Raw genomic sequence first — 20,138 nt, 5'->3', positions numbered from 1 at the left:
CAAAACTCGCACTTGCTGAACTTGGAATACAACCGATGCTCCCTCAAAGTCTGCAAGGTTGTCTGAAGATGCTGTCTATGCTCCTCGATGCTCCTAGAATATATCAAAATATCATCAATGAAGACTATGATTAACTGATCTAGATACGGCTGAAAGACTCGGTTCATGAGATCCATGAAAACCGCTGGAGCATTGGTCATCCCAAATGGCATCACTAAGAACTCGTAATGCCCATATCGTGTACTGAAAGCAGTCTTGGACACATCTGCATCTCTAACACGCAACTGATGATAACCAGATCGCAGGTCGATCTTGGAGAACACTGAAGCTCCCTGCAACTGGTCAAATAAATCCTCTATCCTCGGCAGTGGATACTTGTTCTTCACTGTGACCCTGTTGAGCTCTCGGTAATCGATGCACAGTCTCATACTGCCATCCTTCTTCTTCACAAATAACACAGGAGCTCCCCACGGAGAAAAGCTAGGACGAACAAAGTCTTTCTCTAACAACTCCTGAATCTGCTCCTTCAACTCTTTCATCTCGGTAGGAGCAAGTCTGTACGGTGCCTTAGAGATAGGCACGGTGTATGGCACTAAGTCGATGCTGAACTCCACATCTCTCACTGGTGGAATTCCTGCAACATCCTCTGGAAAGACATCCGGAAAGTCACGAACCACCTCTATCTCTGACAAAGATCTACTAGATGGTTCTGAAGTCGTGACGATACTCGCTAGAAACCCCTGGCAACCCCGTCTCAACAACTTCCTCGCCTGAATAAGAGATATCACCTGAGGAATATCACTGCTCTGAGATGCATGAAAAGTGAACGGGTCGCCTACTGTAGGTCTCACTGACACTGATCTCCGACGAAAATCAATCGAAGCTCCATTGACTGTCAACCAGTCCATACCCAAAATCAAATCGAATCCACTCAAAGGCAAGACCACCACATCTGCTCGAATGGAGTGTCCCTGCAGCTCCAACTCCAGTCCTCGAATGACCTTCGAGGTAGAAATAATCTGCCCTGACGGCATAGTAACATCATACCCACTGTCAATACTCACAAGTGTGATGCCTACCCGCCTGATAAACTCCAGGGAGATAAACGATTGCGTAGCCCTTGAATCTAGCAACGCAAACGTGGAGTTGCCTCCAACTAGAATTCTCCCTGCACGCAGAAAATTCCCAACGATTTCATACCACCACTAAATTTTCCCCAACGAGTCACTACTAATTCTTAATTCTAATCACAAGTAAAACATGCTTCCTATTCTAACATGCAGTTAAATAACCCAAATTAACAACAATTCCAAAATAAAGACGAAATTTTAACCAAAGGAGAATTATTAAGATGCTAGGGGTAAGATATACCGGTGATCAAGGAGGTGTCTGGATCTACCTCCTCGGCCTGCATCACAAACACTCTACCAGCGGTGTTCTTCTTCCTCGGGCAGTTAGCTATCTGATGCCCTGGCTCCCTACAGTGGCAGCAAACTCCTGCTCCCAAAAGACAAGGTCCCGAATGCATCTTCTGACACTTCGGGCAAGTAGGATAACCTATGGCATTAGGGGCCCCGCCCCTCTGCTGTTTCGGCCTCTGCTGCTGTGGCCTCTGCTGTGGATTCGGGCCCTTAGCCGGCCCTGTAAACTGCTTCTTCGCAGGAGGCTGCGAAGATGGTCGCTGATACCCAGCCTGAAACTGCCTCTTCCCCTGCTGCTCCCTCTGGATCTCTCTCCGACCCTCCTCGGAACGCAAGGCTCTACTGACTGCAGACTCATAAGTAAGGACGTCTGCCATGCGAACATCATGCTTGATATCCGCCTTCAAACCCTCCACAAACTGCCTCAACTTCTCTGGTGGAATATCTGAAATCAGAGGCACAAAGTGACAGCCCCTCTCGAACTGTCTCACATACTCAACCACTGTCTTGTACCCCTGATGGAGACTCATAAACTCACGGATCATGCGATTGCGCACATCCTCAGTGAAGTACTTGGCGTAGAAGATACGCCTAAACTCTGTCCATGTCAGTGTAGGAAGGTGAACTCCCCTGACAGCACCCTCCCACCATAGCGCTGCGTCACCCCTCAGCATGTACGTCGCACAGTTCACCCTGTCGGTGTCTGTGATCCCCATATAAGCAAAGATGGACTCCAGAGATCGAATCCATCCCTCAGCCACCAAAGGATCGGTGGTACCAACAAACTCCTTGGGTCCCTTCTTCTGGAACCTCTCAGCAACGTCCTCCTCATGGGACAACCTGGGACGAGTAGCCTGCTGCTCTAACAGAGCAGTAATCCCTGCCATCATATCGCATTGGCCTGCTCCAATGCTGCTAGAGGGTTCTGCGGAGGTGGAGGTGGAGGTGTAGGTGGAGATCCCCCACGTCTGTTCATCGGTCTAGGAGGCATTCTGCACCACCACATATTTCTTTACGTAAATCGCCATGCATAACTAAGTTGTTTAAAATTAATGCTAACTTAAATTCTAAAAATTAAATCATGCTATAAACACTTAAAACTTACAGACCGGTAGCGTGGATTTCTGAGCTCGCATAGCAGTAATGACCCCTCCAAGGACCGTGCTCTGATACCAACTGAAACGACCCTAACTCTATAATTATTAAATAAATAAATATGCGGAAAATTTTTTTTTTCTTATTACATACTTACTAAATAAAATATGCACATATATTTCCATACATACATGCACAGAATAAAAGATTTAAAATAAATAAATAAATAAATAAATAACTTAAATAAAAATTGCATTCTTTAAATAAAATAAATATCTGAGTCAAACATTTAATTAAAAATACTGCATAAGAAAAATGATGTAAAATTTGCATGCACTGAAAATATTCAAATAAAACCACTGAAAAAAAATAATTAAAAAGTGTTACATGCTGACATAATTAAAACATGCAATGTGACTCAGACATCTATCACGGTCACGGGGTCACTGCATGTCCGCTCATATGTCCTCGCCGCCGGTAGGAGCTACATCCTCCTCTACGAACTCACCTGCACCATACCAGTGTAGTGAGCCTAGAGGCCCAACATGCTAACATAACAAGGGTTTAAAATAATTTAAAACAACTAAATATTAATACATAACCTATACATGAATGAGCATGCTTAAAAATATCATGGCATAAACATAACTTAAATTAACTTAAATAACATAATACATACATATTGTTGAGCAGTTAAATTTCTAACATCGCATGGTTGTATCCGTAGTGTAACCTTAAATCATACATTAAATACTGATCAGCGTAGAAACCAACGTACGTGGCGGTGACAAATCACCTCTTAAATTGGCAGTAAACTGCCCTTCAATAGTTCACATATGGGGACGAATCCCCCTTAAATTGTCACACTACTTCAACTTCCAACATAAAATATTTTATTATTGCTCAACCTTAAACATTTAATTATGCATAAAATTATTTCATGAATGCATGTACTTAAATAAAATGTGTGTCCTTCATATATATTTAATTTAATTTCTTACTAACATATAAATATTAAAATAACTTCAATGCATAAAAATAATTAAATATATAATCAGGACACATGCAAATTTCTCATGGATTGTACTGGACTGCTGGCCCTAAACTCTCAAGCCCATTTACTTAAATCTGGCCCAATAACATACTTAAGCCCAATAAAATTGTTCTAAGCCCAATTAAAATAATATAAAGCCCATAAAACATTCTAAGCCCAATAACAACTTAAACTGGCCCAATGGGCCCAAAAACCCAAAGACTGGCCCAATAACTTTTATGGGCTCAAAAGCCCATAAAATTAATGGACTAACTTAATTAAAATTTTAAAAGCCCAAATAAAATTATTTGGGAGTCCAAATAATTTTATTTCTAATTAATTGGCCCAAAAACCAATTAATTCATAAAATACTTTAAAAATAAAAAGACTCGAGCCCGGCCCACCAAACCCGGACCCGGACCAACTTAACCCGACCCACTACCCTACTGACCCGACCCGGACCACCCCCTAACCCTAAACCCGAAACTCCCCCTTCCCTCCCCTTCTCGGCCGCCGCGTGCAGCAGCCCTTCTAGGGCTGCTGCCGCCCTGCTCCGGCCACCCCTGGCCGGAGCCCCGCAGCCCAGACGTAGCCCACGTCTGGGCGGTCCTAACCTGCCCAAGGACCCAGCTCCATGCAGCCCCACGCACCGAGCCGAAGCCTCCTTCCCGAGAACCCTAACCTGCGCGAACATGGTGCCCGACCTGCAACCTCCCAATTTCTGGGCTCTTTTGGCTTGAACCAAACGAGACAATCGAGCCTAGACTCACCCTAGACACCCTAGGGACCCTTACCAGTGGCTAGAACATCCATGGCTATGAAAAACGTGGACATGATCATCCCAAACAAGGAACATGCGCATACAACTACAACAATTTTGTTTTTCTGAAAAATTCTTCAATGTTTTTTATGCATACCCAATACACACACTAATATATCTGATAGGCACGAAAAATAGGGAAAGAAATCATGCCTTTCACCGAAATTGAAGAGAAAAACGAGCGTGGGACGATTTCGGGACGACGAGACGACGACGACTTGCTTTGGACCTACAAAAAAACGTGGCTATGGTGTTCTTGGAGGTGTCTCGGTCGAAGGAGATGATGAATAGTGGGGGTGGCGGCTGATGGAGGTGAGTGATCGGCTAAGGGTTTGGGTAGATTAGTTTTTGGGGTTTTATTTTAATTAATATAGGTTTTAGGATAATTAAAAGTTTTAAATATGAAACATAAAATTTTAAAACTCTAAATAAAAGTTAAAATCTGATAACTTAAGCTAGAAAATATAAAAATCCCGAAATTACAAATTTAGGAAATTTTAAAAATAATTAAAAGTCATTAAAATGGCTAAATTTGGATAAAAATGGACTCCTAAAATTATATAAAATTAAATACTAAAAATTTTGAGATAATAAAACTCAAAATAATATTTTAGGGCTCTAAAAAGGCTCATGAAATTAATTGGCTAGGAAGTTGTCATCTCGTCCGTCCACAATCCCGTCTACGCGAGCAAAACAATTAAAATACTAAAAATCGTAAAATCACTAATTATGGGTTAAATGCTTAAAAAAATAAATTAAATCATGCACAAATAATTCACTTAATTATTTAACCCATAAATCTAAAATTTAAATAATTAAATACCCTAATTATGCATGCGGATTTACGTATTTAAAATACCGGATGTTACATCTTGTCTGTACGTATTTTCAGGGGTATTTGTGCTCAAAATTTTAAATAATCATTTCTACTAATATTCTTTCTATGTGAGTAAATTTACATTAATATCTTTACTTCCCAAAAAAATAATTATATGAAAATCCCATTTTAAAAAATTGTAAAACATAAATAAAAATTTTAAAATTTAAGATATAATTAATAAATTTCATTGGATTAATTTAATTATCCTTGGGACACCTTTTTTTTAAAACTCAATTTATTAAACTTTTTTTTAAAAATTAATAATATTTATATTCAATAATTTTGGTCAATTAAAAATAATTTACATTCTTAAATAAAAATCACAAATTTATCCATCTCAATATTTTAATATAAGCAAATGGCAGAATTGTAACTCATCACTTAATCATAATTAGTGGAATAGTTTCAGTACCTGAGACAACCGTTATCGGAAAGATCATTCATGAAAAATCGAATTTCTGCAAACAAACCCGGTGTTACAGAAATCTTGAATACTCTCCATCACGTGAAACGCTACCCAAAGACACCGTTTGGTTTGATGTATGATATAAGTAATATATATATATATATGTAGTATAATATAATAAAAAATAAATAAATAATGATAGTTAAAATTGTATTGGATTTGATTGATAGATTATGATATATTTGTTTTGATTGATTAAAGTTTATATAAAAATGTTAAATGACTATGTTGTCCTTTTAACAATAAATAAAATATATTAATTGAATTCAATGATTTGATTGATGGGAGATAAACAATTAATGATGTGATTGATTTAAAATAAATAGTTAATTTATAGATAAATAATATGATGAGAAGAACGTGGGATGAGATGTGATGAGTTATATATATATTAGTAATACCGTGAACAGAACGGTGCCAAAGCGCATTAGGCCCTGACGCGGCGCAGCCCATGTCGACCATGTTCATGCAGCAAGCGGAGAATCCATCACCCTCCATTATATTTCTTAGGCCTTCATCCACAAGATCCCATGTTTTTTATATCACAAAATTCTGCAACATTTAATGACATCTCAGATCATACATATATATATAAAGTGGGATCAGAGTACTATTTTAGGCTATATATCGAATGCAGATTTCATAAAATAATTAGCATTCCCTGAGTAACTACGATATTTATATATATATATATATATACCATCCATTTCCATCGATCATATAAATTTTTAGAAAAACCCTAGTAATATGCCTATCCCCCTCTGTCTATATGATTCATCGATCTAGTTTTTCAAATACAAGACATTGTTTTAGTATGTTTTTCTATGTATATTTAATCCTAAAAAAATATATTTTTTATTTAAGAGAAAGTCAGTATGCAAGAAATATTGCTGCGTGAATTAATGCTATATATGGATATTATATTCATTTAGAAGATAGAAGTATAATTGCCCAGCATGGATATATTAATTAATGCAATAAATAGACGGTTGAATAATTGCCCACCATAAATGTTTGGCAGTAATTGATAGGGATGACCATTTACTTCGAATCCGATAGAGAATCTGATATTCGACACGAATAGAAAAGGATATGAAGGTGTTTTTTGGACCCGATTAAATAAATTAATAAATGGATATGAGGATTTCGTATATGGGGATGGAGGAGGATCTAGTAATATCCTACCCATATCCAACCCGATTCTCGATTAAATATAAATAAATAAATATATATACATATTAACTTATATTAAATAAATTATAATTTAATTTTTTCTATTAAATTATGTTAGTTGGATGAAACAATAAAAAATATTAGTATAAATCTAATGCTATTTTGTAGGAATTTTATTTTTTATATAATTCTTAGGTTGTAGATTTTCATATATGTTTCATTTTTTTATTGTTCTCTTAAAAATTTTGGTATAAAAATCTAGTAAATAAGTATATTTTTATCAAAATAATTCAAATTTTAAAAAATGTATTTATATGAAGTAGATACGATAAATGAGGATATGGGTAGGGTATGGATATCCGATCCTCCGACGGGTATGAGGATGAAGATGAAATTGAATACCTGACGGTTATGTATATGAGTATGGGAATGAATTTAATAAATGGGTATGGGGATGAAGACACAATATCCTATTCATATCCGACCCATTGTCATTCCTAGTAATTGATAATATTGAACGTTAGATGGGAGATTACATGATTTCGTTTTGACAAATATTTGAAAAAAAAAAAAAAGTTTGGCTCGTGGATTGGAGTCTAGAGAGTAGATATTATTTTGGCTTGATTATCTCAATTTATTTAGTGATCATCGAGAAATAGTGACCCATATCTATCCAAGCCATACACGTAAATATCATATGTATATACGTGTATATGTGTACTATTATTGGATAATGTTACGTATACATAGAGTCTTACAGAAAGAGTTATACGCTCTATTAAATTAAGAAAGTATCCCAAAATATTTTAAAAATCTTTTTTTTTTCAACCTACAATTGTTTGTCTTGCTCAAAAAACTTCTAATTAAATATATCATTTTTTATTTTATATTAATTATACGTTTTTAAGAGTGTCAAAATTGAACTCCAACCCGAGTCGATCATAAAAATATCGGATTAGGGTTGAGATTTTTTGGGTTCGAGTTACACGCTAGATTAAATTAAGAAATTATCTCAAAAATCTTCAAAAATTATTTTTTTAAAACTACGATTGTTTGTCTTGTTAAAAAAATACTTTAATGAAAAAATAATTTTTTTATCTTTTTATTATTTATTTTACAATTTTAAAAAATTCACGTCAACGTAAATATTGTGAAACTGAATAGGGGTATCGAAACAAACAAACAAAACCATCTCTCAAACCTAGTACTTCCTCAAAATAATCCCGAACACTACGTTAATGATGGATTGTTTGCTTCACAGAATTTGTTAGTGTTTGAGAGAGCTTTTAGGGAGCACTTTCTCAATTTTTCCTTAAAAAGTTTTTGAAATTTTGTTAAGAAAAATCTGAAAAGAGCTTCCTAAAAACTATCTCAAACACTACCGAAATCTGGCTTAGTGTATGTATCCTTGATCAGACCTTGAATGGAATGAAATGTGTCTAAGAGGGTGTTTGGCTAAACTTATTAAAAATAGCTTATAAGCTGTAGGAGCTTATAAGCTATTTTAGGTGCTTATAAGTTGTTAGGTCTTATTTTAAAAATAATCTGTTAAAGTATTTGGATAAACTTATTTTAAACAACTTAAAGATGTTGATGCGTTTGGCTTTCTAAGATCTTTTTATTGTCAAAATTACCAAAAGGGTATAATAATATGAAGGTGAAGTAAATATTATACATATACAAAAATAATTTTAAAATTTTAAGATAAATGTTAAAATTAAATAAATACTATTTTAAATTTTAATTTATGTAAATTTACACTATGAATTTTTTTTTAAATAATATATGTATTATTTTAAAATTACTCAATAATATCTTGATAGCATAGCTTTTTTATAATTATAATAAAATGATAGAAAAAATTTATTTAAAATTATATATATTATTTTATATTTAAATATATAAAAATCGTATGCTTTGATTTTTTTTATAATATTTATTGTTAAAATAGTATCTCGATAGTTTAGTTTTTTAAATTATAAAAAAATTATAGAACAAAACATTATTTTTTTGACTGGGAACAAAACATTATTTTAATATATATAACAAATTGATAAAAAACTGTAATTGAATATATTATGAAATTAAAAATATATATAAAATGATAATATAGAAAGATAATAGTGGGAAACAAAATATTAAAATAAGATATTTTCTTAAAAAGTAGGGGTGTATTTATTTTTTTAAATGCAACTTATAAGCTATCAAACAACTTATTTTGACAGCTTATAAGTTATTTTAAAAAAAAATTACCAAATGATTTTGGAAAGTTTAAAAGCTCCAAAACAGCTTATAAGTTGTTTTTAAGAGCTTAAAAGCTCACCCAAACACCCTTTAATTCATGGGACTTTATTCGAAACATATTTCTTTTTAAACAAAGAAGAAAAACACAGACATAAGAGCGAGACAAGGCCAAGACCTCCCAACAAGTACGAACAAACCCAAAAGAAATACAAGATTGAAATGACACAACAATTATCCTGACACGATCTAAAATTAACCGGATTGAGATAGTACTCGATCCTCTTACGTTTATTAGAAACATATATATCGTCGTTTCAATCACTGTATGGTCATAGAAATGGCCAACATATGATGTGATGTCCTCTCCTTTGAGAAGTATTCACCAATTTTCACCGAGTACCTTTCAAACAAAACATTACAATCTATCAACTCTCCAAAATGGCTAACAAGCATCGGTTCCATGAAAGCCCGAACACAATCTGATATCAGATTCCCACTTCTAGTTTTGTCGAAAGGCGATTCGTCGGTGTCTTTATTTACATCCCAACGAACTGGAAAGGTGACGATTTTTTTGATCTTGAAAGATCCTTGTTGGCTGATTATCGACTCGATCTCTTGTTGGCAGGGCATGTAGATTGGCACGTTGAAAGAATGCAAATCATCTTTCTTGAGAAGTCCCTAAACGTACAAAGAGTTTCATGAACTTAATACGGTGCTTGCTCATTTGCAATTTTGATCTTCTATTTATCAAACTTTTGATTTTTGGTAAGTTTATGGGAATGCTGATTTGAAAAAAGATTAAAATAAACAAAAAAAAAACACAAATACAAGGGATTAGAACTGAAATTTGACAATATATATAATAAAAAAATGCAAGAGATGAACATATAAAACCAAAAATTGCTTATATGTTTGCTTATTGTGCAAACATGCAAAAGCCTCTCTTGTGGTCGGGGGCATGATCAAAGTGCCAAAGCCAGAGAGAGCTGTAAAGGATCACGCGATCTTCTTAATTTTTTCATAAAAATACTTTATGTACCTTCATGTACTAATGTCTAGATAACAAAAAAAGAAAAGAAACAGGACTACCTGAGTAACCATGTCAAGAAGCGTTTGTGCAAGGATGGCGAGATGGGCACAGTCGTCTTTGGAAGAGCGATCTTCAACCCTTCTTCCTATAAATGTCAGCACCATATGGCCACCAGGAACCATTTCCTCACCTCTCAAGCTAAGAAATGTGAACAAGTCTCTTTTATATTGCTCGGCATAAGCGTCGAGCACCTCCGATGGGCTATCAACTGCTATGTATATGTTTTCTTCATTCTCGCTCTCCAATCCATATGGAACCTGAATTTTTGTTGCATCATTAGTTACCATTTAATATGAACTAGTAAGCTAGCCAGGCACCGTTGACCTCATTGATCGGATGATGAAGGATGCATAATTCAATATACTTGGATAAGATAATGGTGAAAAACACGACTTTTTTAAACTAAACCAAACATTAGATGAAGTTAGGATGAATAATCAATTGGTGTGATGATATTATGAAGTCTCGGGTACCCGGATTGCAATTGGGTAGTTGGGGTGGGCAATTGCTGGGACCGGGTAACAAGTGAAAATAGGACAAGTGGATGCCGAGATAACAGATGTTTCCCTGTAATTGGCTCTGCACACACTTGAAAACAAAGAGCTCGTTAGTGGGACGCTGGAAGATTTTTCGACGGGATCACTCCGATGCTTAAGTCAGCAAAAAGACTAAGAAAGACTGGGCTTAGGAAAATATAGAGAATATATGCAAATTTGGAAAATAGTGAACATACCCTCTATGATACCTGTATGGCGGTATTTATAGACCTTGGATTAGAGGGACTCCTCCGAGATTTCCGGTTAGTGGCCACGATCCTGAATCGTGGGTGATATTGCCATAGTTCTCAAAAGCGTGGCAATGTGGGGAGGCCATGTTCCTCAATAGTAGGCGATGTCTATGCAAGATTTGAATTAGTCGTATAAACTTCAGACATTAGGCAATAGCTCGGGATCTACTCTTTCTTTCCCCGGGCTTGATACAACACCTCGAGTTCTTCCCCGTGCCAGGTTTCTCATCTGAAATTGGGTTCACAAACCTTTTCATTCGGACCTCTCATCCCGACCCATATCCGATGATAGCTTGGGATTTCCCAGGGTATCATGGTGTTTTATCCACCAAATGGTATGATTGAAAAAACATCATAGCATCAAAAGCATTTTGGCTTGATGGCATGTCTGTTCTTTCCCCTTTGGGTATGTCTCTTGTGAAACGCTCTCCCAGATGTGTGAGACCGGTCAATTTCTACCAATATTTATAATTAAAAATAATATTTTTGACATAAAAAGTAAAGTTTTTTCATACATTGGTAACTCAAATACGAGATCTATCTCACGAAATTGGTCCGTGAGAGTTGAGACTGTGTCATATGAGTTTGTGTTCCCCTTTATATTAAAACTAATTTATCAAGCATTTTATCTAGAAAAAATGCAGTTTATGTGTGCACTTGGAAGGACAATAACCTGAGACAATCAATGAAGTCAACACAAAAAATAAGCGAAGTGAAGATTTTTTCGGAAATAGCCTACTATAGAAAGACCCTGGCAAACCATATATAAAAAAACCCTTATATTTTTTCTCCCTCGTTGAAATTGTGCAACATCTTGAATAAACTATTAAAGCCGTTATCATGAATATCATTGATAAGTGCATTTTATATGCATTATTTTACGTTATTTTTCCTTCGTATCATCTCATTGTATTTTATGTGTGTTTTTATGTGATTTATTTATTATATGTACATTTACTCTCCGGGTTAATTTTATAGGAAATAGATTTTTGAAGAATGAATTATGGAGCAGCCTTGGTCAAAAATTCAATTTAAAATTTGGAAAACTCAAATCCGATCTTGACTATTCAAAATGAATTTTAAGATGTTTTGAAGCTGCTGTCCAAATTTCAACTCAATCCGATGGCTAGATCTCGAGATATGAATTTTTCAAAAACGCTGCGCGAGCTGGACACAAGCTGAAGCGCCCCAACGTCTAAAGCTAAGCGCTCCAGCGCCCGAAGTTTTTTTTTCAAGAAGTTTTGATGTTGAGCAGCACCCCAGCGTCTAAGGCAAAGCGCTCCAGCGCCGCCTGTACGAGAATTTTGAAATCTTGAAAGTCTTATTTTTTGGGCTTTATTTTGTGGGTTTTTAAGGACGTGCATCAGATCTAGAGGAGGGATTCGAAATGCAGAGATAATAACGCACACATAAAAGACAGAAGGCGGCGACTCGGAGCTTGGAAGAAGATTTCTACACTTTTTCTTCTCATGTTCTTCTTTATTTTTGTTTATTAAATTATTGTTTTCAATTATTGAGTAGATTTTTTTTCAACCAAGACGTCGTGATTGGGCCGAATAAATCTATGTAGAAAACTTAGATGTTTATTTGAGATTTTTCAGATTTGATTTGATTTTATTTTATTGATTGTTATATTTATATTTGTCTTGTGAATAGCCTGATCAAGTGTTTGCTTGCATGTTAATTGATTCCAATTCGACAGATGATGAATTGATTTCGATCACTCTAATAATTAACACATGGTAAAACCGACTAGAAATAGAATTCGGTTTCAGTGTGCGGTTTTAGGTAAAAACTGAATTTACACAAATCTTTAATGCATTCAAATTTGGTTAGAATTACAAAAAATTAATCCGTCAATATTTGAATAGGTTTGATTGTTCTAGAAATAGACCTTTGAACAAATGAGAAAAATTCTCGTAATCTAAGATTAAATCTGAGTCCTGAATCGGCTACATGTTACATGGTTTGTTCGGTACCTACATGTGTCTTTCCTTTTAATTAAATTTTCTTTTCAACTATTTTAATTTTTATTTCTTAAGTAGTACTTTTTATTTTAAAATCTTGTTTTATTTAAATCAAATTGTTTTTTTTATGATTTTGTCTAGAGTAAGTAAAATAATCAAATCTTCAGAATTGACAACAGTCCCTGTGGGATCGATACTTGAACTTTTTGTCCACTTTACTATTACTTGACCTAGTATACTTGCTAGTAAATACCGAATTAAGCAGTCAATCATTCAGAAAAAACTGAATATCTTGCGATTTACAGCAGGAACCATCGTCGTGTTTACACAAATCTGGAACTGTTTCCATTAAAAATCTGGTGATTTATTAATTTACCATAAACCTTAACAGATCTGGCGGTCTCAAGAAGTCATTTTGTAAAGTTTATTAATAAATTAAAATGTAATGTGCTATAAATTATAATTCATTAAGATCTCAAATCAAATTGAAAATCATGAGTCACATGAGTTGATTAGTCTTTCAAATTAGTAATAACACTGTTTGTTTATGGATTATTCACCAGTAAAAAATTAATATAAATAATTAGAAATGTACGTACCTTTATATGTGTGTGTGTGTGTGAATAACAAAGAAAGAAATTTTTGTTTCCCTAAGTCCTATTGATATTTCTTTCCTCTTCACTTGGTGAATATACGAGAATGTCGTCAATAAACACCACTACAAACTTGTCAAAGAATTGCTTGAATACCCTATTCATGAGGTCCATGAATGCTTCATGTGCATTGGTTAGTCCGAATGTCATCATCATAAACTTATAATGCTCATATCTTGTTCTGAAGGCTGTTTTTGGAATGTCTTCTATCTTGAATTTCAATTGGGGATAGCCTAACCTTAAATTGAGCTTGGAAAATATTGTAGCTCCTTTAAGTTGGTCAAAAAAATCATCAATTCTTGGGAAAGGGTACTTGTTCTTGATTTTGTTCTTATCGAGCTCTCGGTAGTCGATGCACAACCTCATACTCCCGTATTTTTTCTACAAATAGGATCGGGGCTCCCCAAGGAAATGCACTCGATCGTATTTCCTTCTTATCAAACAATTCTTGGAGTTGGTCCTTTAATTATTTCAATTCTTTTGGAGCCATTCGGTACGGTGCTTTTGAGATCGGTGCGGCACCGGGTACCAAATTAATCTCAAATTCCCCTTCACAGTCGGGAATTTCTCTAGGGAGTTCTTCAGGAAAAACATCTGGAAATTTTTTGTACTACCAGAATCTCTTCTAATGCAAGTGTAGCTTCCTCCTTTACCTCACCTATCAATGCTAGGTATATTTTTTCTCCACTTTTCATGGCCTTCCAAGTTTGGGAAGCAGATAAAAGAGATTTTTGTTCCTTGACTTTGCCATGATAAATGAATTCGTCTGGGTTTGGAGTTCGCAGCTTGACATTTTTCATGCGACAATCTACTAATTTATGGTTATATTCCAGCCAATCCATTCCTAGAATGACATTGAATTTTACCATGTTTAGTTGAATCAGTTCAACTTGAAATACGTGTTCCCGATGCAAATTTTGCAATCTCGGTGTACCCTATGTGTTTCAATTGTATTACTAGTGGGGTTTGCTACTCTAAAAGGTTCTATAAGTATCTCAGGAGTAAGTCCTAACTTCTTAGAAAATCTCTTAGATATAAACAAATGCATAGAACCACAATCAAAAAAACACATAAGCAAGAGATTTGTTGATTATGATGGTGCATGCCGCAACATCGTTTGATTTTTCTGCCTCATCTTGAGTTATGGTGAAAACTCGAGCATTAGGCTTGATTTCCTTTGGCTTATTCGGAGTAGTATCGCCCCTTGACTCAGTTTCTTTACCCTTATTATCTGGACAGTCGGCAATGCGATGATCAGTCTTTCCACATCCAAAATAGGCGCCACGTGATCTGCGACATTCTCCAAATTGTTTAAATCCACATGTATGACACGGTTTGGTTTCTAGATTGCTTGGTTTTGAAGAAGCGTTCTTGTTTACCCCAGTAGACTGGTATGGTTTCTTGAACGGCTGCTTTCCTAATGAAGATTGCCCCATAAGAGGTCTCTTGTTCTTGTTCTCGTTTTCCCTTCGCTTGACGTCGGTCTCAACTCTAATTGCAGCTCCCACTAAATCAGCAAAGCTTGTGGCATGGTATACTGCTAAAGCTGTCTAAATACGGCTGATCAAACCCTTTTTGAAACGGTGCATCTTCAAGACATCATCAGCCATGATAGTAGGAGCATATGTTCCGAGTGAATTGAATTTTGAAGTGTATTAATCCACTAACATATCCCGAGTCTGAGTGAAAATTTCAAACTCACTCAATTTTTGTAGTTTGACTTCAGCCGGGTAGTATTGCTTCAAGAAAACGTCTCTAAATTATCGCCACGTGATTGGACCGACTGCAATCATAGCTGGCGAGACTTCCTCCCACCACTTGGCCGCTTTTTCCTCCAAAAAAAGTGTCACTATGCCCACCTTAAACTCGTCATGGATTTCGAGTAGGCGAAGTTGTGTCTCAATATTCTTGAGAAAGTTTTGGCCGACTTCAGGGTCTGGATATCCTTTGAAGGCCTGGGATCGATTATTTTTCCAAGACTTTTGAGATATTTGACCCCATGCACTTGTGGTTCGGCCTGTGGGGGTGGATTTCCATTGGAGAGCCTCGAACTTGAGCAGAAAAATCCTTCAGCACTTGAACAGAAAGCTCCTTCGAAAATGGGACAAGAACCTTGCTCGAAATTGGCAGCACCTTGGTAGCTTTCTGTGGCTCGGTTTCTTGCTGGAATGGGACACCTTGGCTCGAAAATTGGAGCAGAGTAACACTACAAATCAGCTGCTAGGGTCGAAATATTCAGCCCCTAGATGCTCTAGCTTACTAGAATTTGTAGAGTATTTTGGTGTGAGTTTTCCTCCCAAGCCTTGAGGTATTTATAGGCTGCTTGGATCAGTTGAAAATGTCATGATTTTAAGGCCATTACAGCCCCTTTTCAATTCCATAATGTCCCATGAATAGGCTGTTACGAACTGTTACAATTCAGCCTTGAAGGTTTGTAAATATTGGCCAAATTCTACATTGATGTTTGCCTTTCAATTCCCTTTCAAATTTTTAAACAACAATTTGATGCACAAGGGTCCCTAAATTTTGAAATTATGACCTACATACATTACCAATATTTGTCTATGACTATATGTACATGCATGGGTCCATACATGACTTGGGCTTCACAGTTGTACTATCTCAAAAGAGATATATCTACTCATACACACATATATATGTGTGTGTTGTGTGTATGTATATGCATTGTTTTTCAAACAGGATCAGACCGACCAGTTCAACCGTGAAACTGTCACAAGTCCGGTGCATATATATATATATATATATATATATATATATATAGTTTTGCTATGCTGCCCACCTTCCGTGCCCACCTCCATGCCCACCTATGAGGTGGTACTCATCCATTGGATGAACCATTTGTATATGATTCATCTCATCCAATGAATGAGTGTCACCTCATAGGTGGGCATGGAGGTGGGCACGGGAGGGGGGCAGCATAGCAAAACTCTAAAACTCTCTAGAGTTTTGCTATGCTGCCCCCCTCCCGTGTCCACCTATGAGGTGGTACTCATCCATTGGATGAACCATTTGTATATGATTCATCTCATCCAATGAATGAGTGTCACCTCATAGGTGGGCACGAGAGGTGGGCAGCATAGCAAAACTATATATATATATATTATCCCATAAACTATTTTAGTGGTCAATTAGGTCGAATCTGGTCAAGAACCAACCGAACATGTATTCACCCTTTTTAAAAAAAATTTAAGGGATAATTGTATACAGTACCCCTGTGAAATACCGATATTGCTAAAAACGCCCTTTAAAAAAAGAATGATTTATTAGCTCCTAGTATTTTTTAATCTTGAGCACATATCTTCCCATGTTTTAAAATTTTGAGCACACAACCCCTTGTCTGTACGTTTTTTCAGTGGTATTTTTGCTCTAAATTCAAAACACAAGGGGTTAATGCAACGGAAGGTTTTCAGCAACATCATGATTTTACAGAGGTAATACATGCAAGTAACCCAAATTTTAAAACAAAATTGCTTATTTCTTATACCCCTTAAATAAACAGAAAATTATTTTTCTTATATTTAAAATCTATTTTTGGTTATATATATATATATATATATATATATGATTATTTTTATTACTTATTAGACATTTAAAATATTTAAAATATATTCCTGTAAAAAAATATTTAAAATATATTATTTACTACATTATTTTATATAATATAACAAAATTCGGATCGGACCAGTTCATGAACCATTTTGAAGTGTTGATCGGTTCGATTATCAGTCCCATTATGTAAATAATATGTGTGTAGATTACTGTGTAATAGAATAAAGAAAAGTAATTAATAACCTGAGACAACCAATGAAGACTGCATGAAGAATAAGCAAAGTGTAGAGTCTTTCTTGGAAATAATCTACTATAGAAAGAACCAGGCAAGCCATATATAGAACACCGTGATCTTGATCCGCAGACTTCTTTTCCCTTGTTGAAAATTTCCACCAACTTGAATAAACTATTGAAGTCGTTATTGGGAAGATCATTCAGAAAAAACTGAATTTCTTGTGAAGTACCGTCACCGTTTTTACGCAATTCTTGAATAGTATCCGTCACATGAGACACGACTGAAAGTGCATTAGGCCCTGATGCACAGCCCAAATCGACCAAGTTCAAGCAGTGATCATCGGCGAAGTCGCCGTTCTCCAACATATTTCTTAAGGTTTCATCTACAAGATCCCATGTCTTTGATATGGTAACATTCTGCAAGATTGATTACACATCTCTTACAATACACATAAAGTGGAAGTGTATCACAGAAACCATTTGGGCTACCAATTAAATACATGTCCCATCATAATTTTAGACGACTCTCGATCGAAAATTATGCTATATTTTTGTTGTTTGCTAGCTGATCCTCTTGCTCTTACTGGGAAATCTACGCCTAGCTAATCCCTGTGCTAGCAGCCAGGGGTGGTTGTATATATATATATACATGTGTACATGTGATGTGTGAAGATATAGATCTGTAGAAAAAACCTGGAAGCTTGAGTTGTTGGCGTAACTAGTTTCACCATTTCCTGAATTCATATGAAGAATTTTCTGAAGCACCATTTTAATTGTTACTAGCTAGATAGTTGAAGTGAAGTTATCAAAATCTTGTACGTTGTGTGTTATATATATAAGCGGATCGTTATATATATAAGCGGATCGTTGCACACGCATCGTGTAAAAAAAATGAATGAAATCTTTTTAAAAAATAAAATAGAATATAATAAAATAAAAGTTATTAATTTTAAAATGGAAATGGTAAAAGAGAAAATTAAAATATAAAGGAAAATGATATAGTAGAACCATGTAGTTAGTTTGATAAATAAGGGTGTTTTAGATAAATCTAAAATTACATCATGACTTCATATAGTCAGTATACATTGCTCTTGTAATATTGTATTTTTTATTTATAATATTATAAATATTTTAATTAATGATCTTGGCCAAACCTTTTTTTTTTTTTTGAAAATTAGTCCTCCCCGTCCCCGAGTGTATTTGAGGGAAATTTTGAAAAATGGATTTAGTCAACTCAAGAGTATTTGAAATATGCTACAGAAGGTCAATTTTTTATAAAATTTTACTAAGCATGGTTAGATATTATATATATATATATATCCCAGCATTTGAAGTACTGTCTCAAATACAGGCATGTATTTGACCAAAGTTATTTTTTCATATTTTCAAACTTCATTTTTAAAAAATAACTTTCTCAAGTGTATTGAAGTATATTAAAATGCACACGAGATTGACCAAAGTTATTTTTTAGTTGCCTTTTTTTAAATAAAATATAGAAAGTTAGTTAAAATAAATAAATAAATAAATAAAAATTGACCATAGTGATCAGTTTGATAACTAACCACACACACACGCATATATATATATATATATATATATATATATAAACCATCGTGTGCATACATTACCTCTGTGAAATATCGATATTGGTAAAAACTTTCTATGAAAAATAATGATCTATTAGCTCCCTGTTTTTTTTTTTAATGTTGAACACATACTTCCTTGTGTTTTAAATTTTGATCATACAACTCCTTGTCTGTACGTGTTTTCAGGGGATATTTGTGCACAAAATTTAAAAATATGAAAAATTTATAGTTAGCAATATCATGATTTCACAGAGAAAACATATGAAATTATCCCTTTTGATAACGAGGGTGGGAGAATTTTGGTCTAACTAAAAACAGCCCACCATTCACCAAGTGGAAATATAACCTAAAACCTATTTACTTAATTGATAGGTTGCTTTGTTGATATTTTAATTTTTTATAATATATTTTTATCTTGGTTTATCGTGAGTTTAATTTTTAAATACTTTTATATTTATGTATTTTATATGTAGAGGCAGAATATATTGATATTAGGAAAACATTATACATGAGGATCGGATTCAAATATTTTGAAAACTACTGATGAATTAAGAAAAATAAAGATACGAAGTATACAACGGTTTTTTTGACAGGTAAAACTTGTGAATTTATTATTCATGAAATAAATCCGTTCGTAAAAGATTTATCAACCAAATAGAAAAATTCCCAGACTCCCAAATCAAGAGAGCTCGGGAAGGAAAAATAAAATGAGCTATCGAATGAGCCACAGCATTTGGTGAGCGACAAATATGATAAATGCAATAATTTAGATTTTGTTAAACTTTATTCAAATTTAAATTTTAAATTTCTTATGGTAAAATGATATTGTTGTTAAATGATTTGATTATAAATGTAATAGATGATAAACGAGTACGATGGTAAATGAGATCTTATCTGTACAGACATTGTCTCAACCCAAATTTAAGGACTAAGATTTATCAATATATGTGAGATTTATAATTTTTTCAGTTGACCTCACAAATATTAATAAATTTTCACCATTAAATACATCATTTAAGTAGTACTTATAAAAATAAAATGAAATTATTTGTGGTTGCTTGCGTGTTTATTTTTATTAAATTTTTGAAAAGTCGGCATGACTACTCGCCTCACCCTATT

The 20,138-nt window shown here is 34.6% G+C and overlaps 1 protein-coding gene across 1 annotated transcript; it reads right to left on the bottom strand.

The window, feature by feature from the left end:
* Nucleotides 1-9,450: 9,450 nt before the first annotated feature.
* LOC140877242 (benzoate carboxyl methyltransferase-like) lies at nt 9,451-18,201 on the bottom strand. Its single transcript, XM_073280772.1, has 4 exons — nt 18,127-18,201; nt 17,443-17,850; nt 10,222-10,479; nt 9,451-9,810 (listed from the first exon to the last, which is right to left on the bottom strand). The coding sequence occupies exons 1-4, from the start codon at nt 18,199-18,201 to the stop codon at nt 9,451-9,453; spliced, it is 1,101 nt and encodes a 366-aa protein (XP_073136873.1).
* Between the last annotated feature and the right edge of the window lie 1,937 nt (nt 18,202-20,138).

The sequence above is a fragment of the Henckelia pumila genome, chromosome 2 (assembly GCF_033568475.1).
Source record: "Henckelia pumila isolate YLH828 chromosome 2, ASM3356847v2, whole genome shotgun sequence".
In the NCBI taxonomy this organism is placed as follows: Eukaryota; Viridiplantae; Streptophyta; class Magnoliopsida; order Lamiales; family Gesneriaceae; genus Henckelia; species Henckelia pumila.
The sequence above is the reverse complement of the archived record's forward strand: the minus strand, read 5'-3'. Positions and strand labels throughout refer to the sequence as shown.

Coding starts and splice junctions, on each gene's coding strand:
- LOC140877242 (XM_073280772.1), bottom strand. CDS start 18,201: ATGGTGCTTCAGAAAATTCTTCATATGAATTCAGGAAATGGTGAAACT. Junction 10,480..17,442: donor GTCTTCATTGGTTGTCTCAG/GTTATTAATTAC, acceptor ACAAAAATTCAG/GTTCCATATGGATTGGAGAG. Junction 9,811..10,221: donor TTCTTGACATGGTTACTCAG/GTAGTCCTGTTT, acceptor TTGTACGTTTAG/GGACTTCTCAAGAAAGATGA.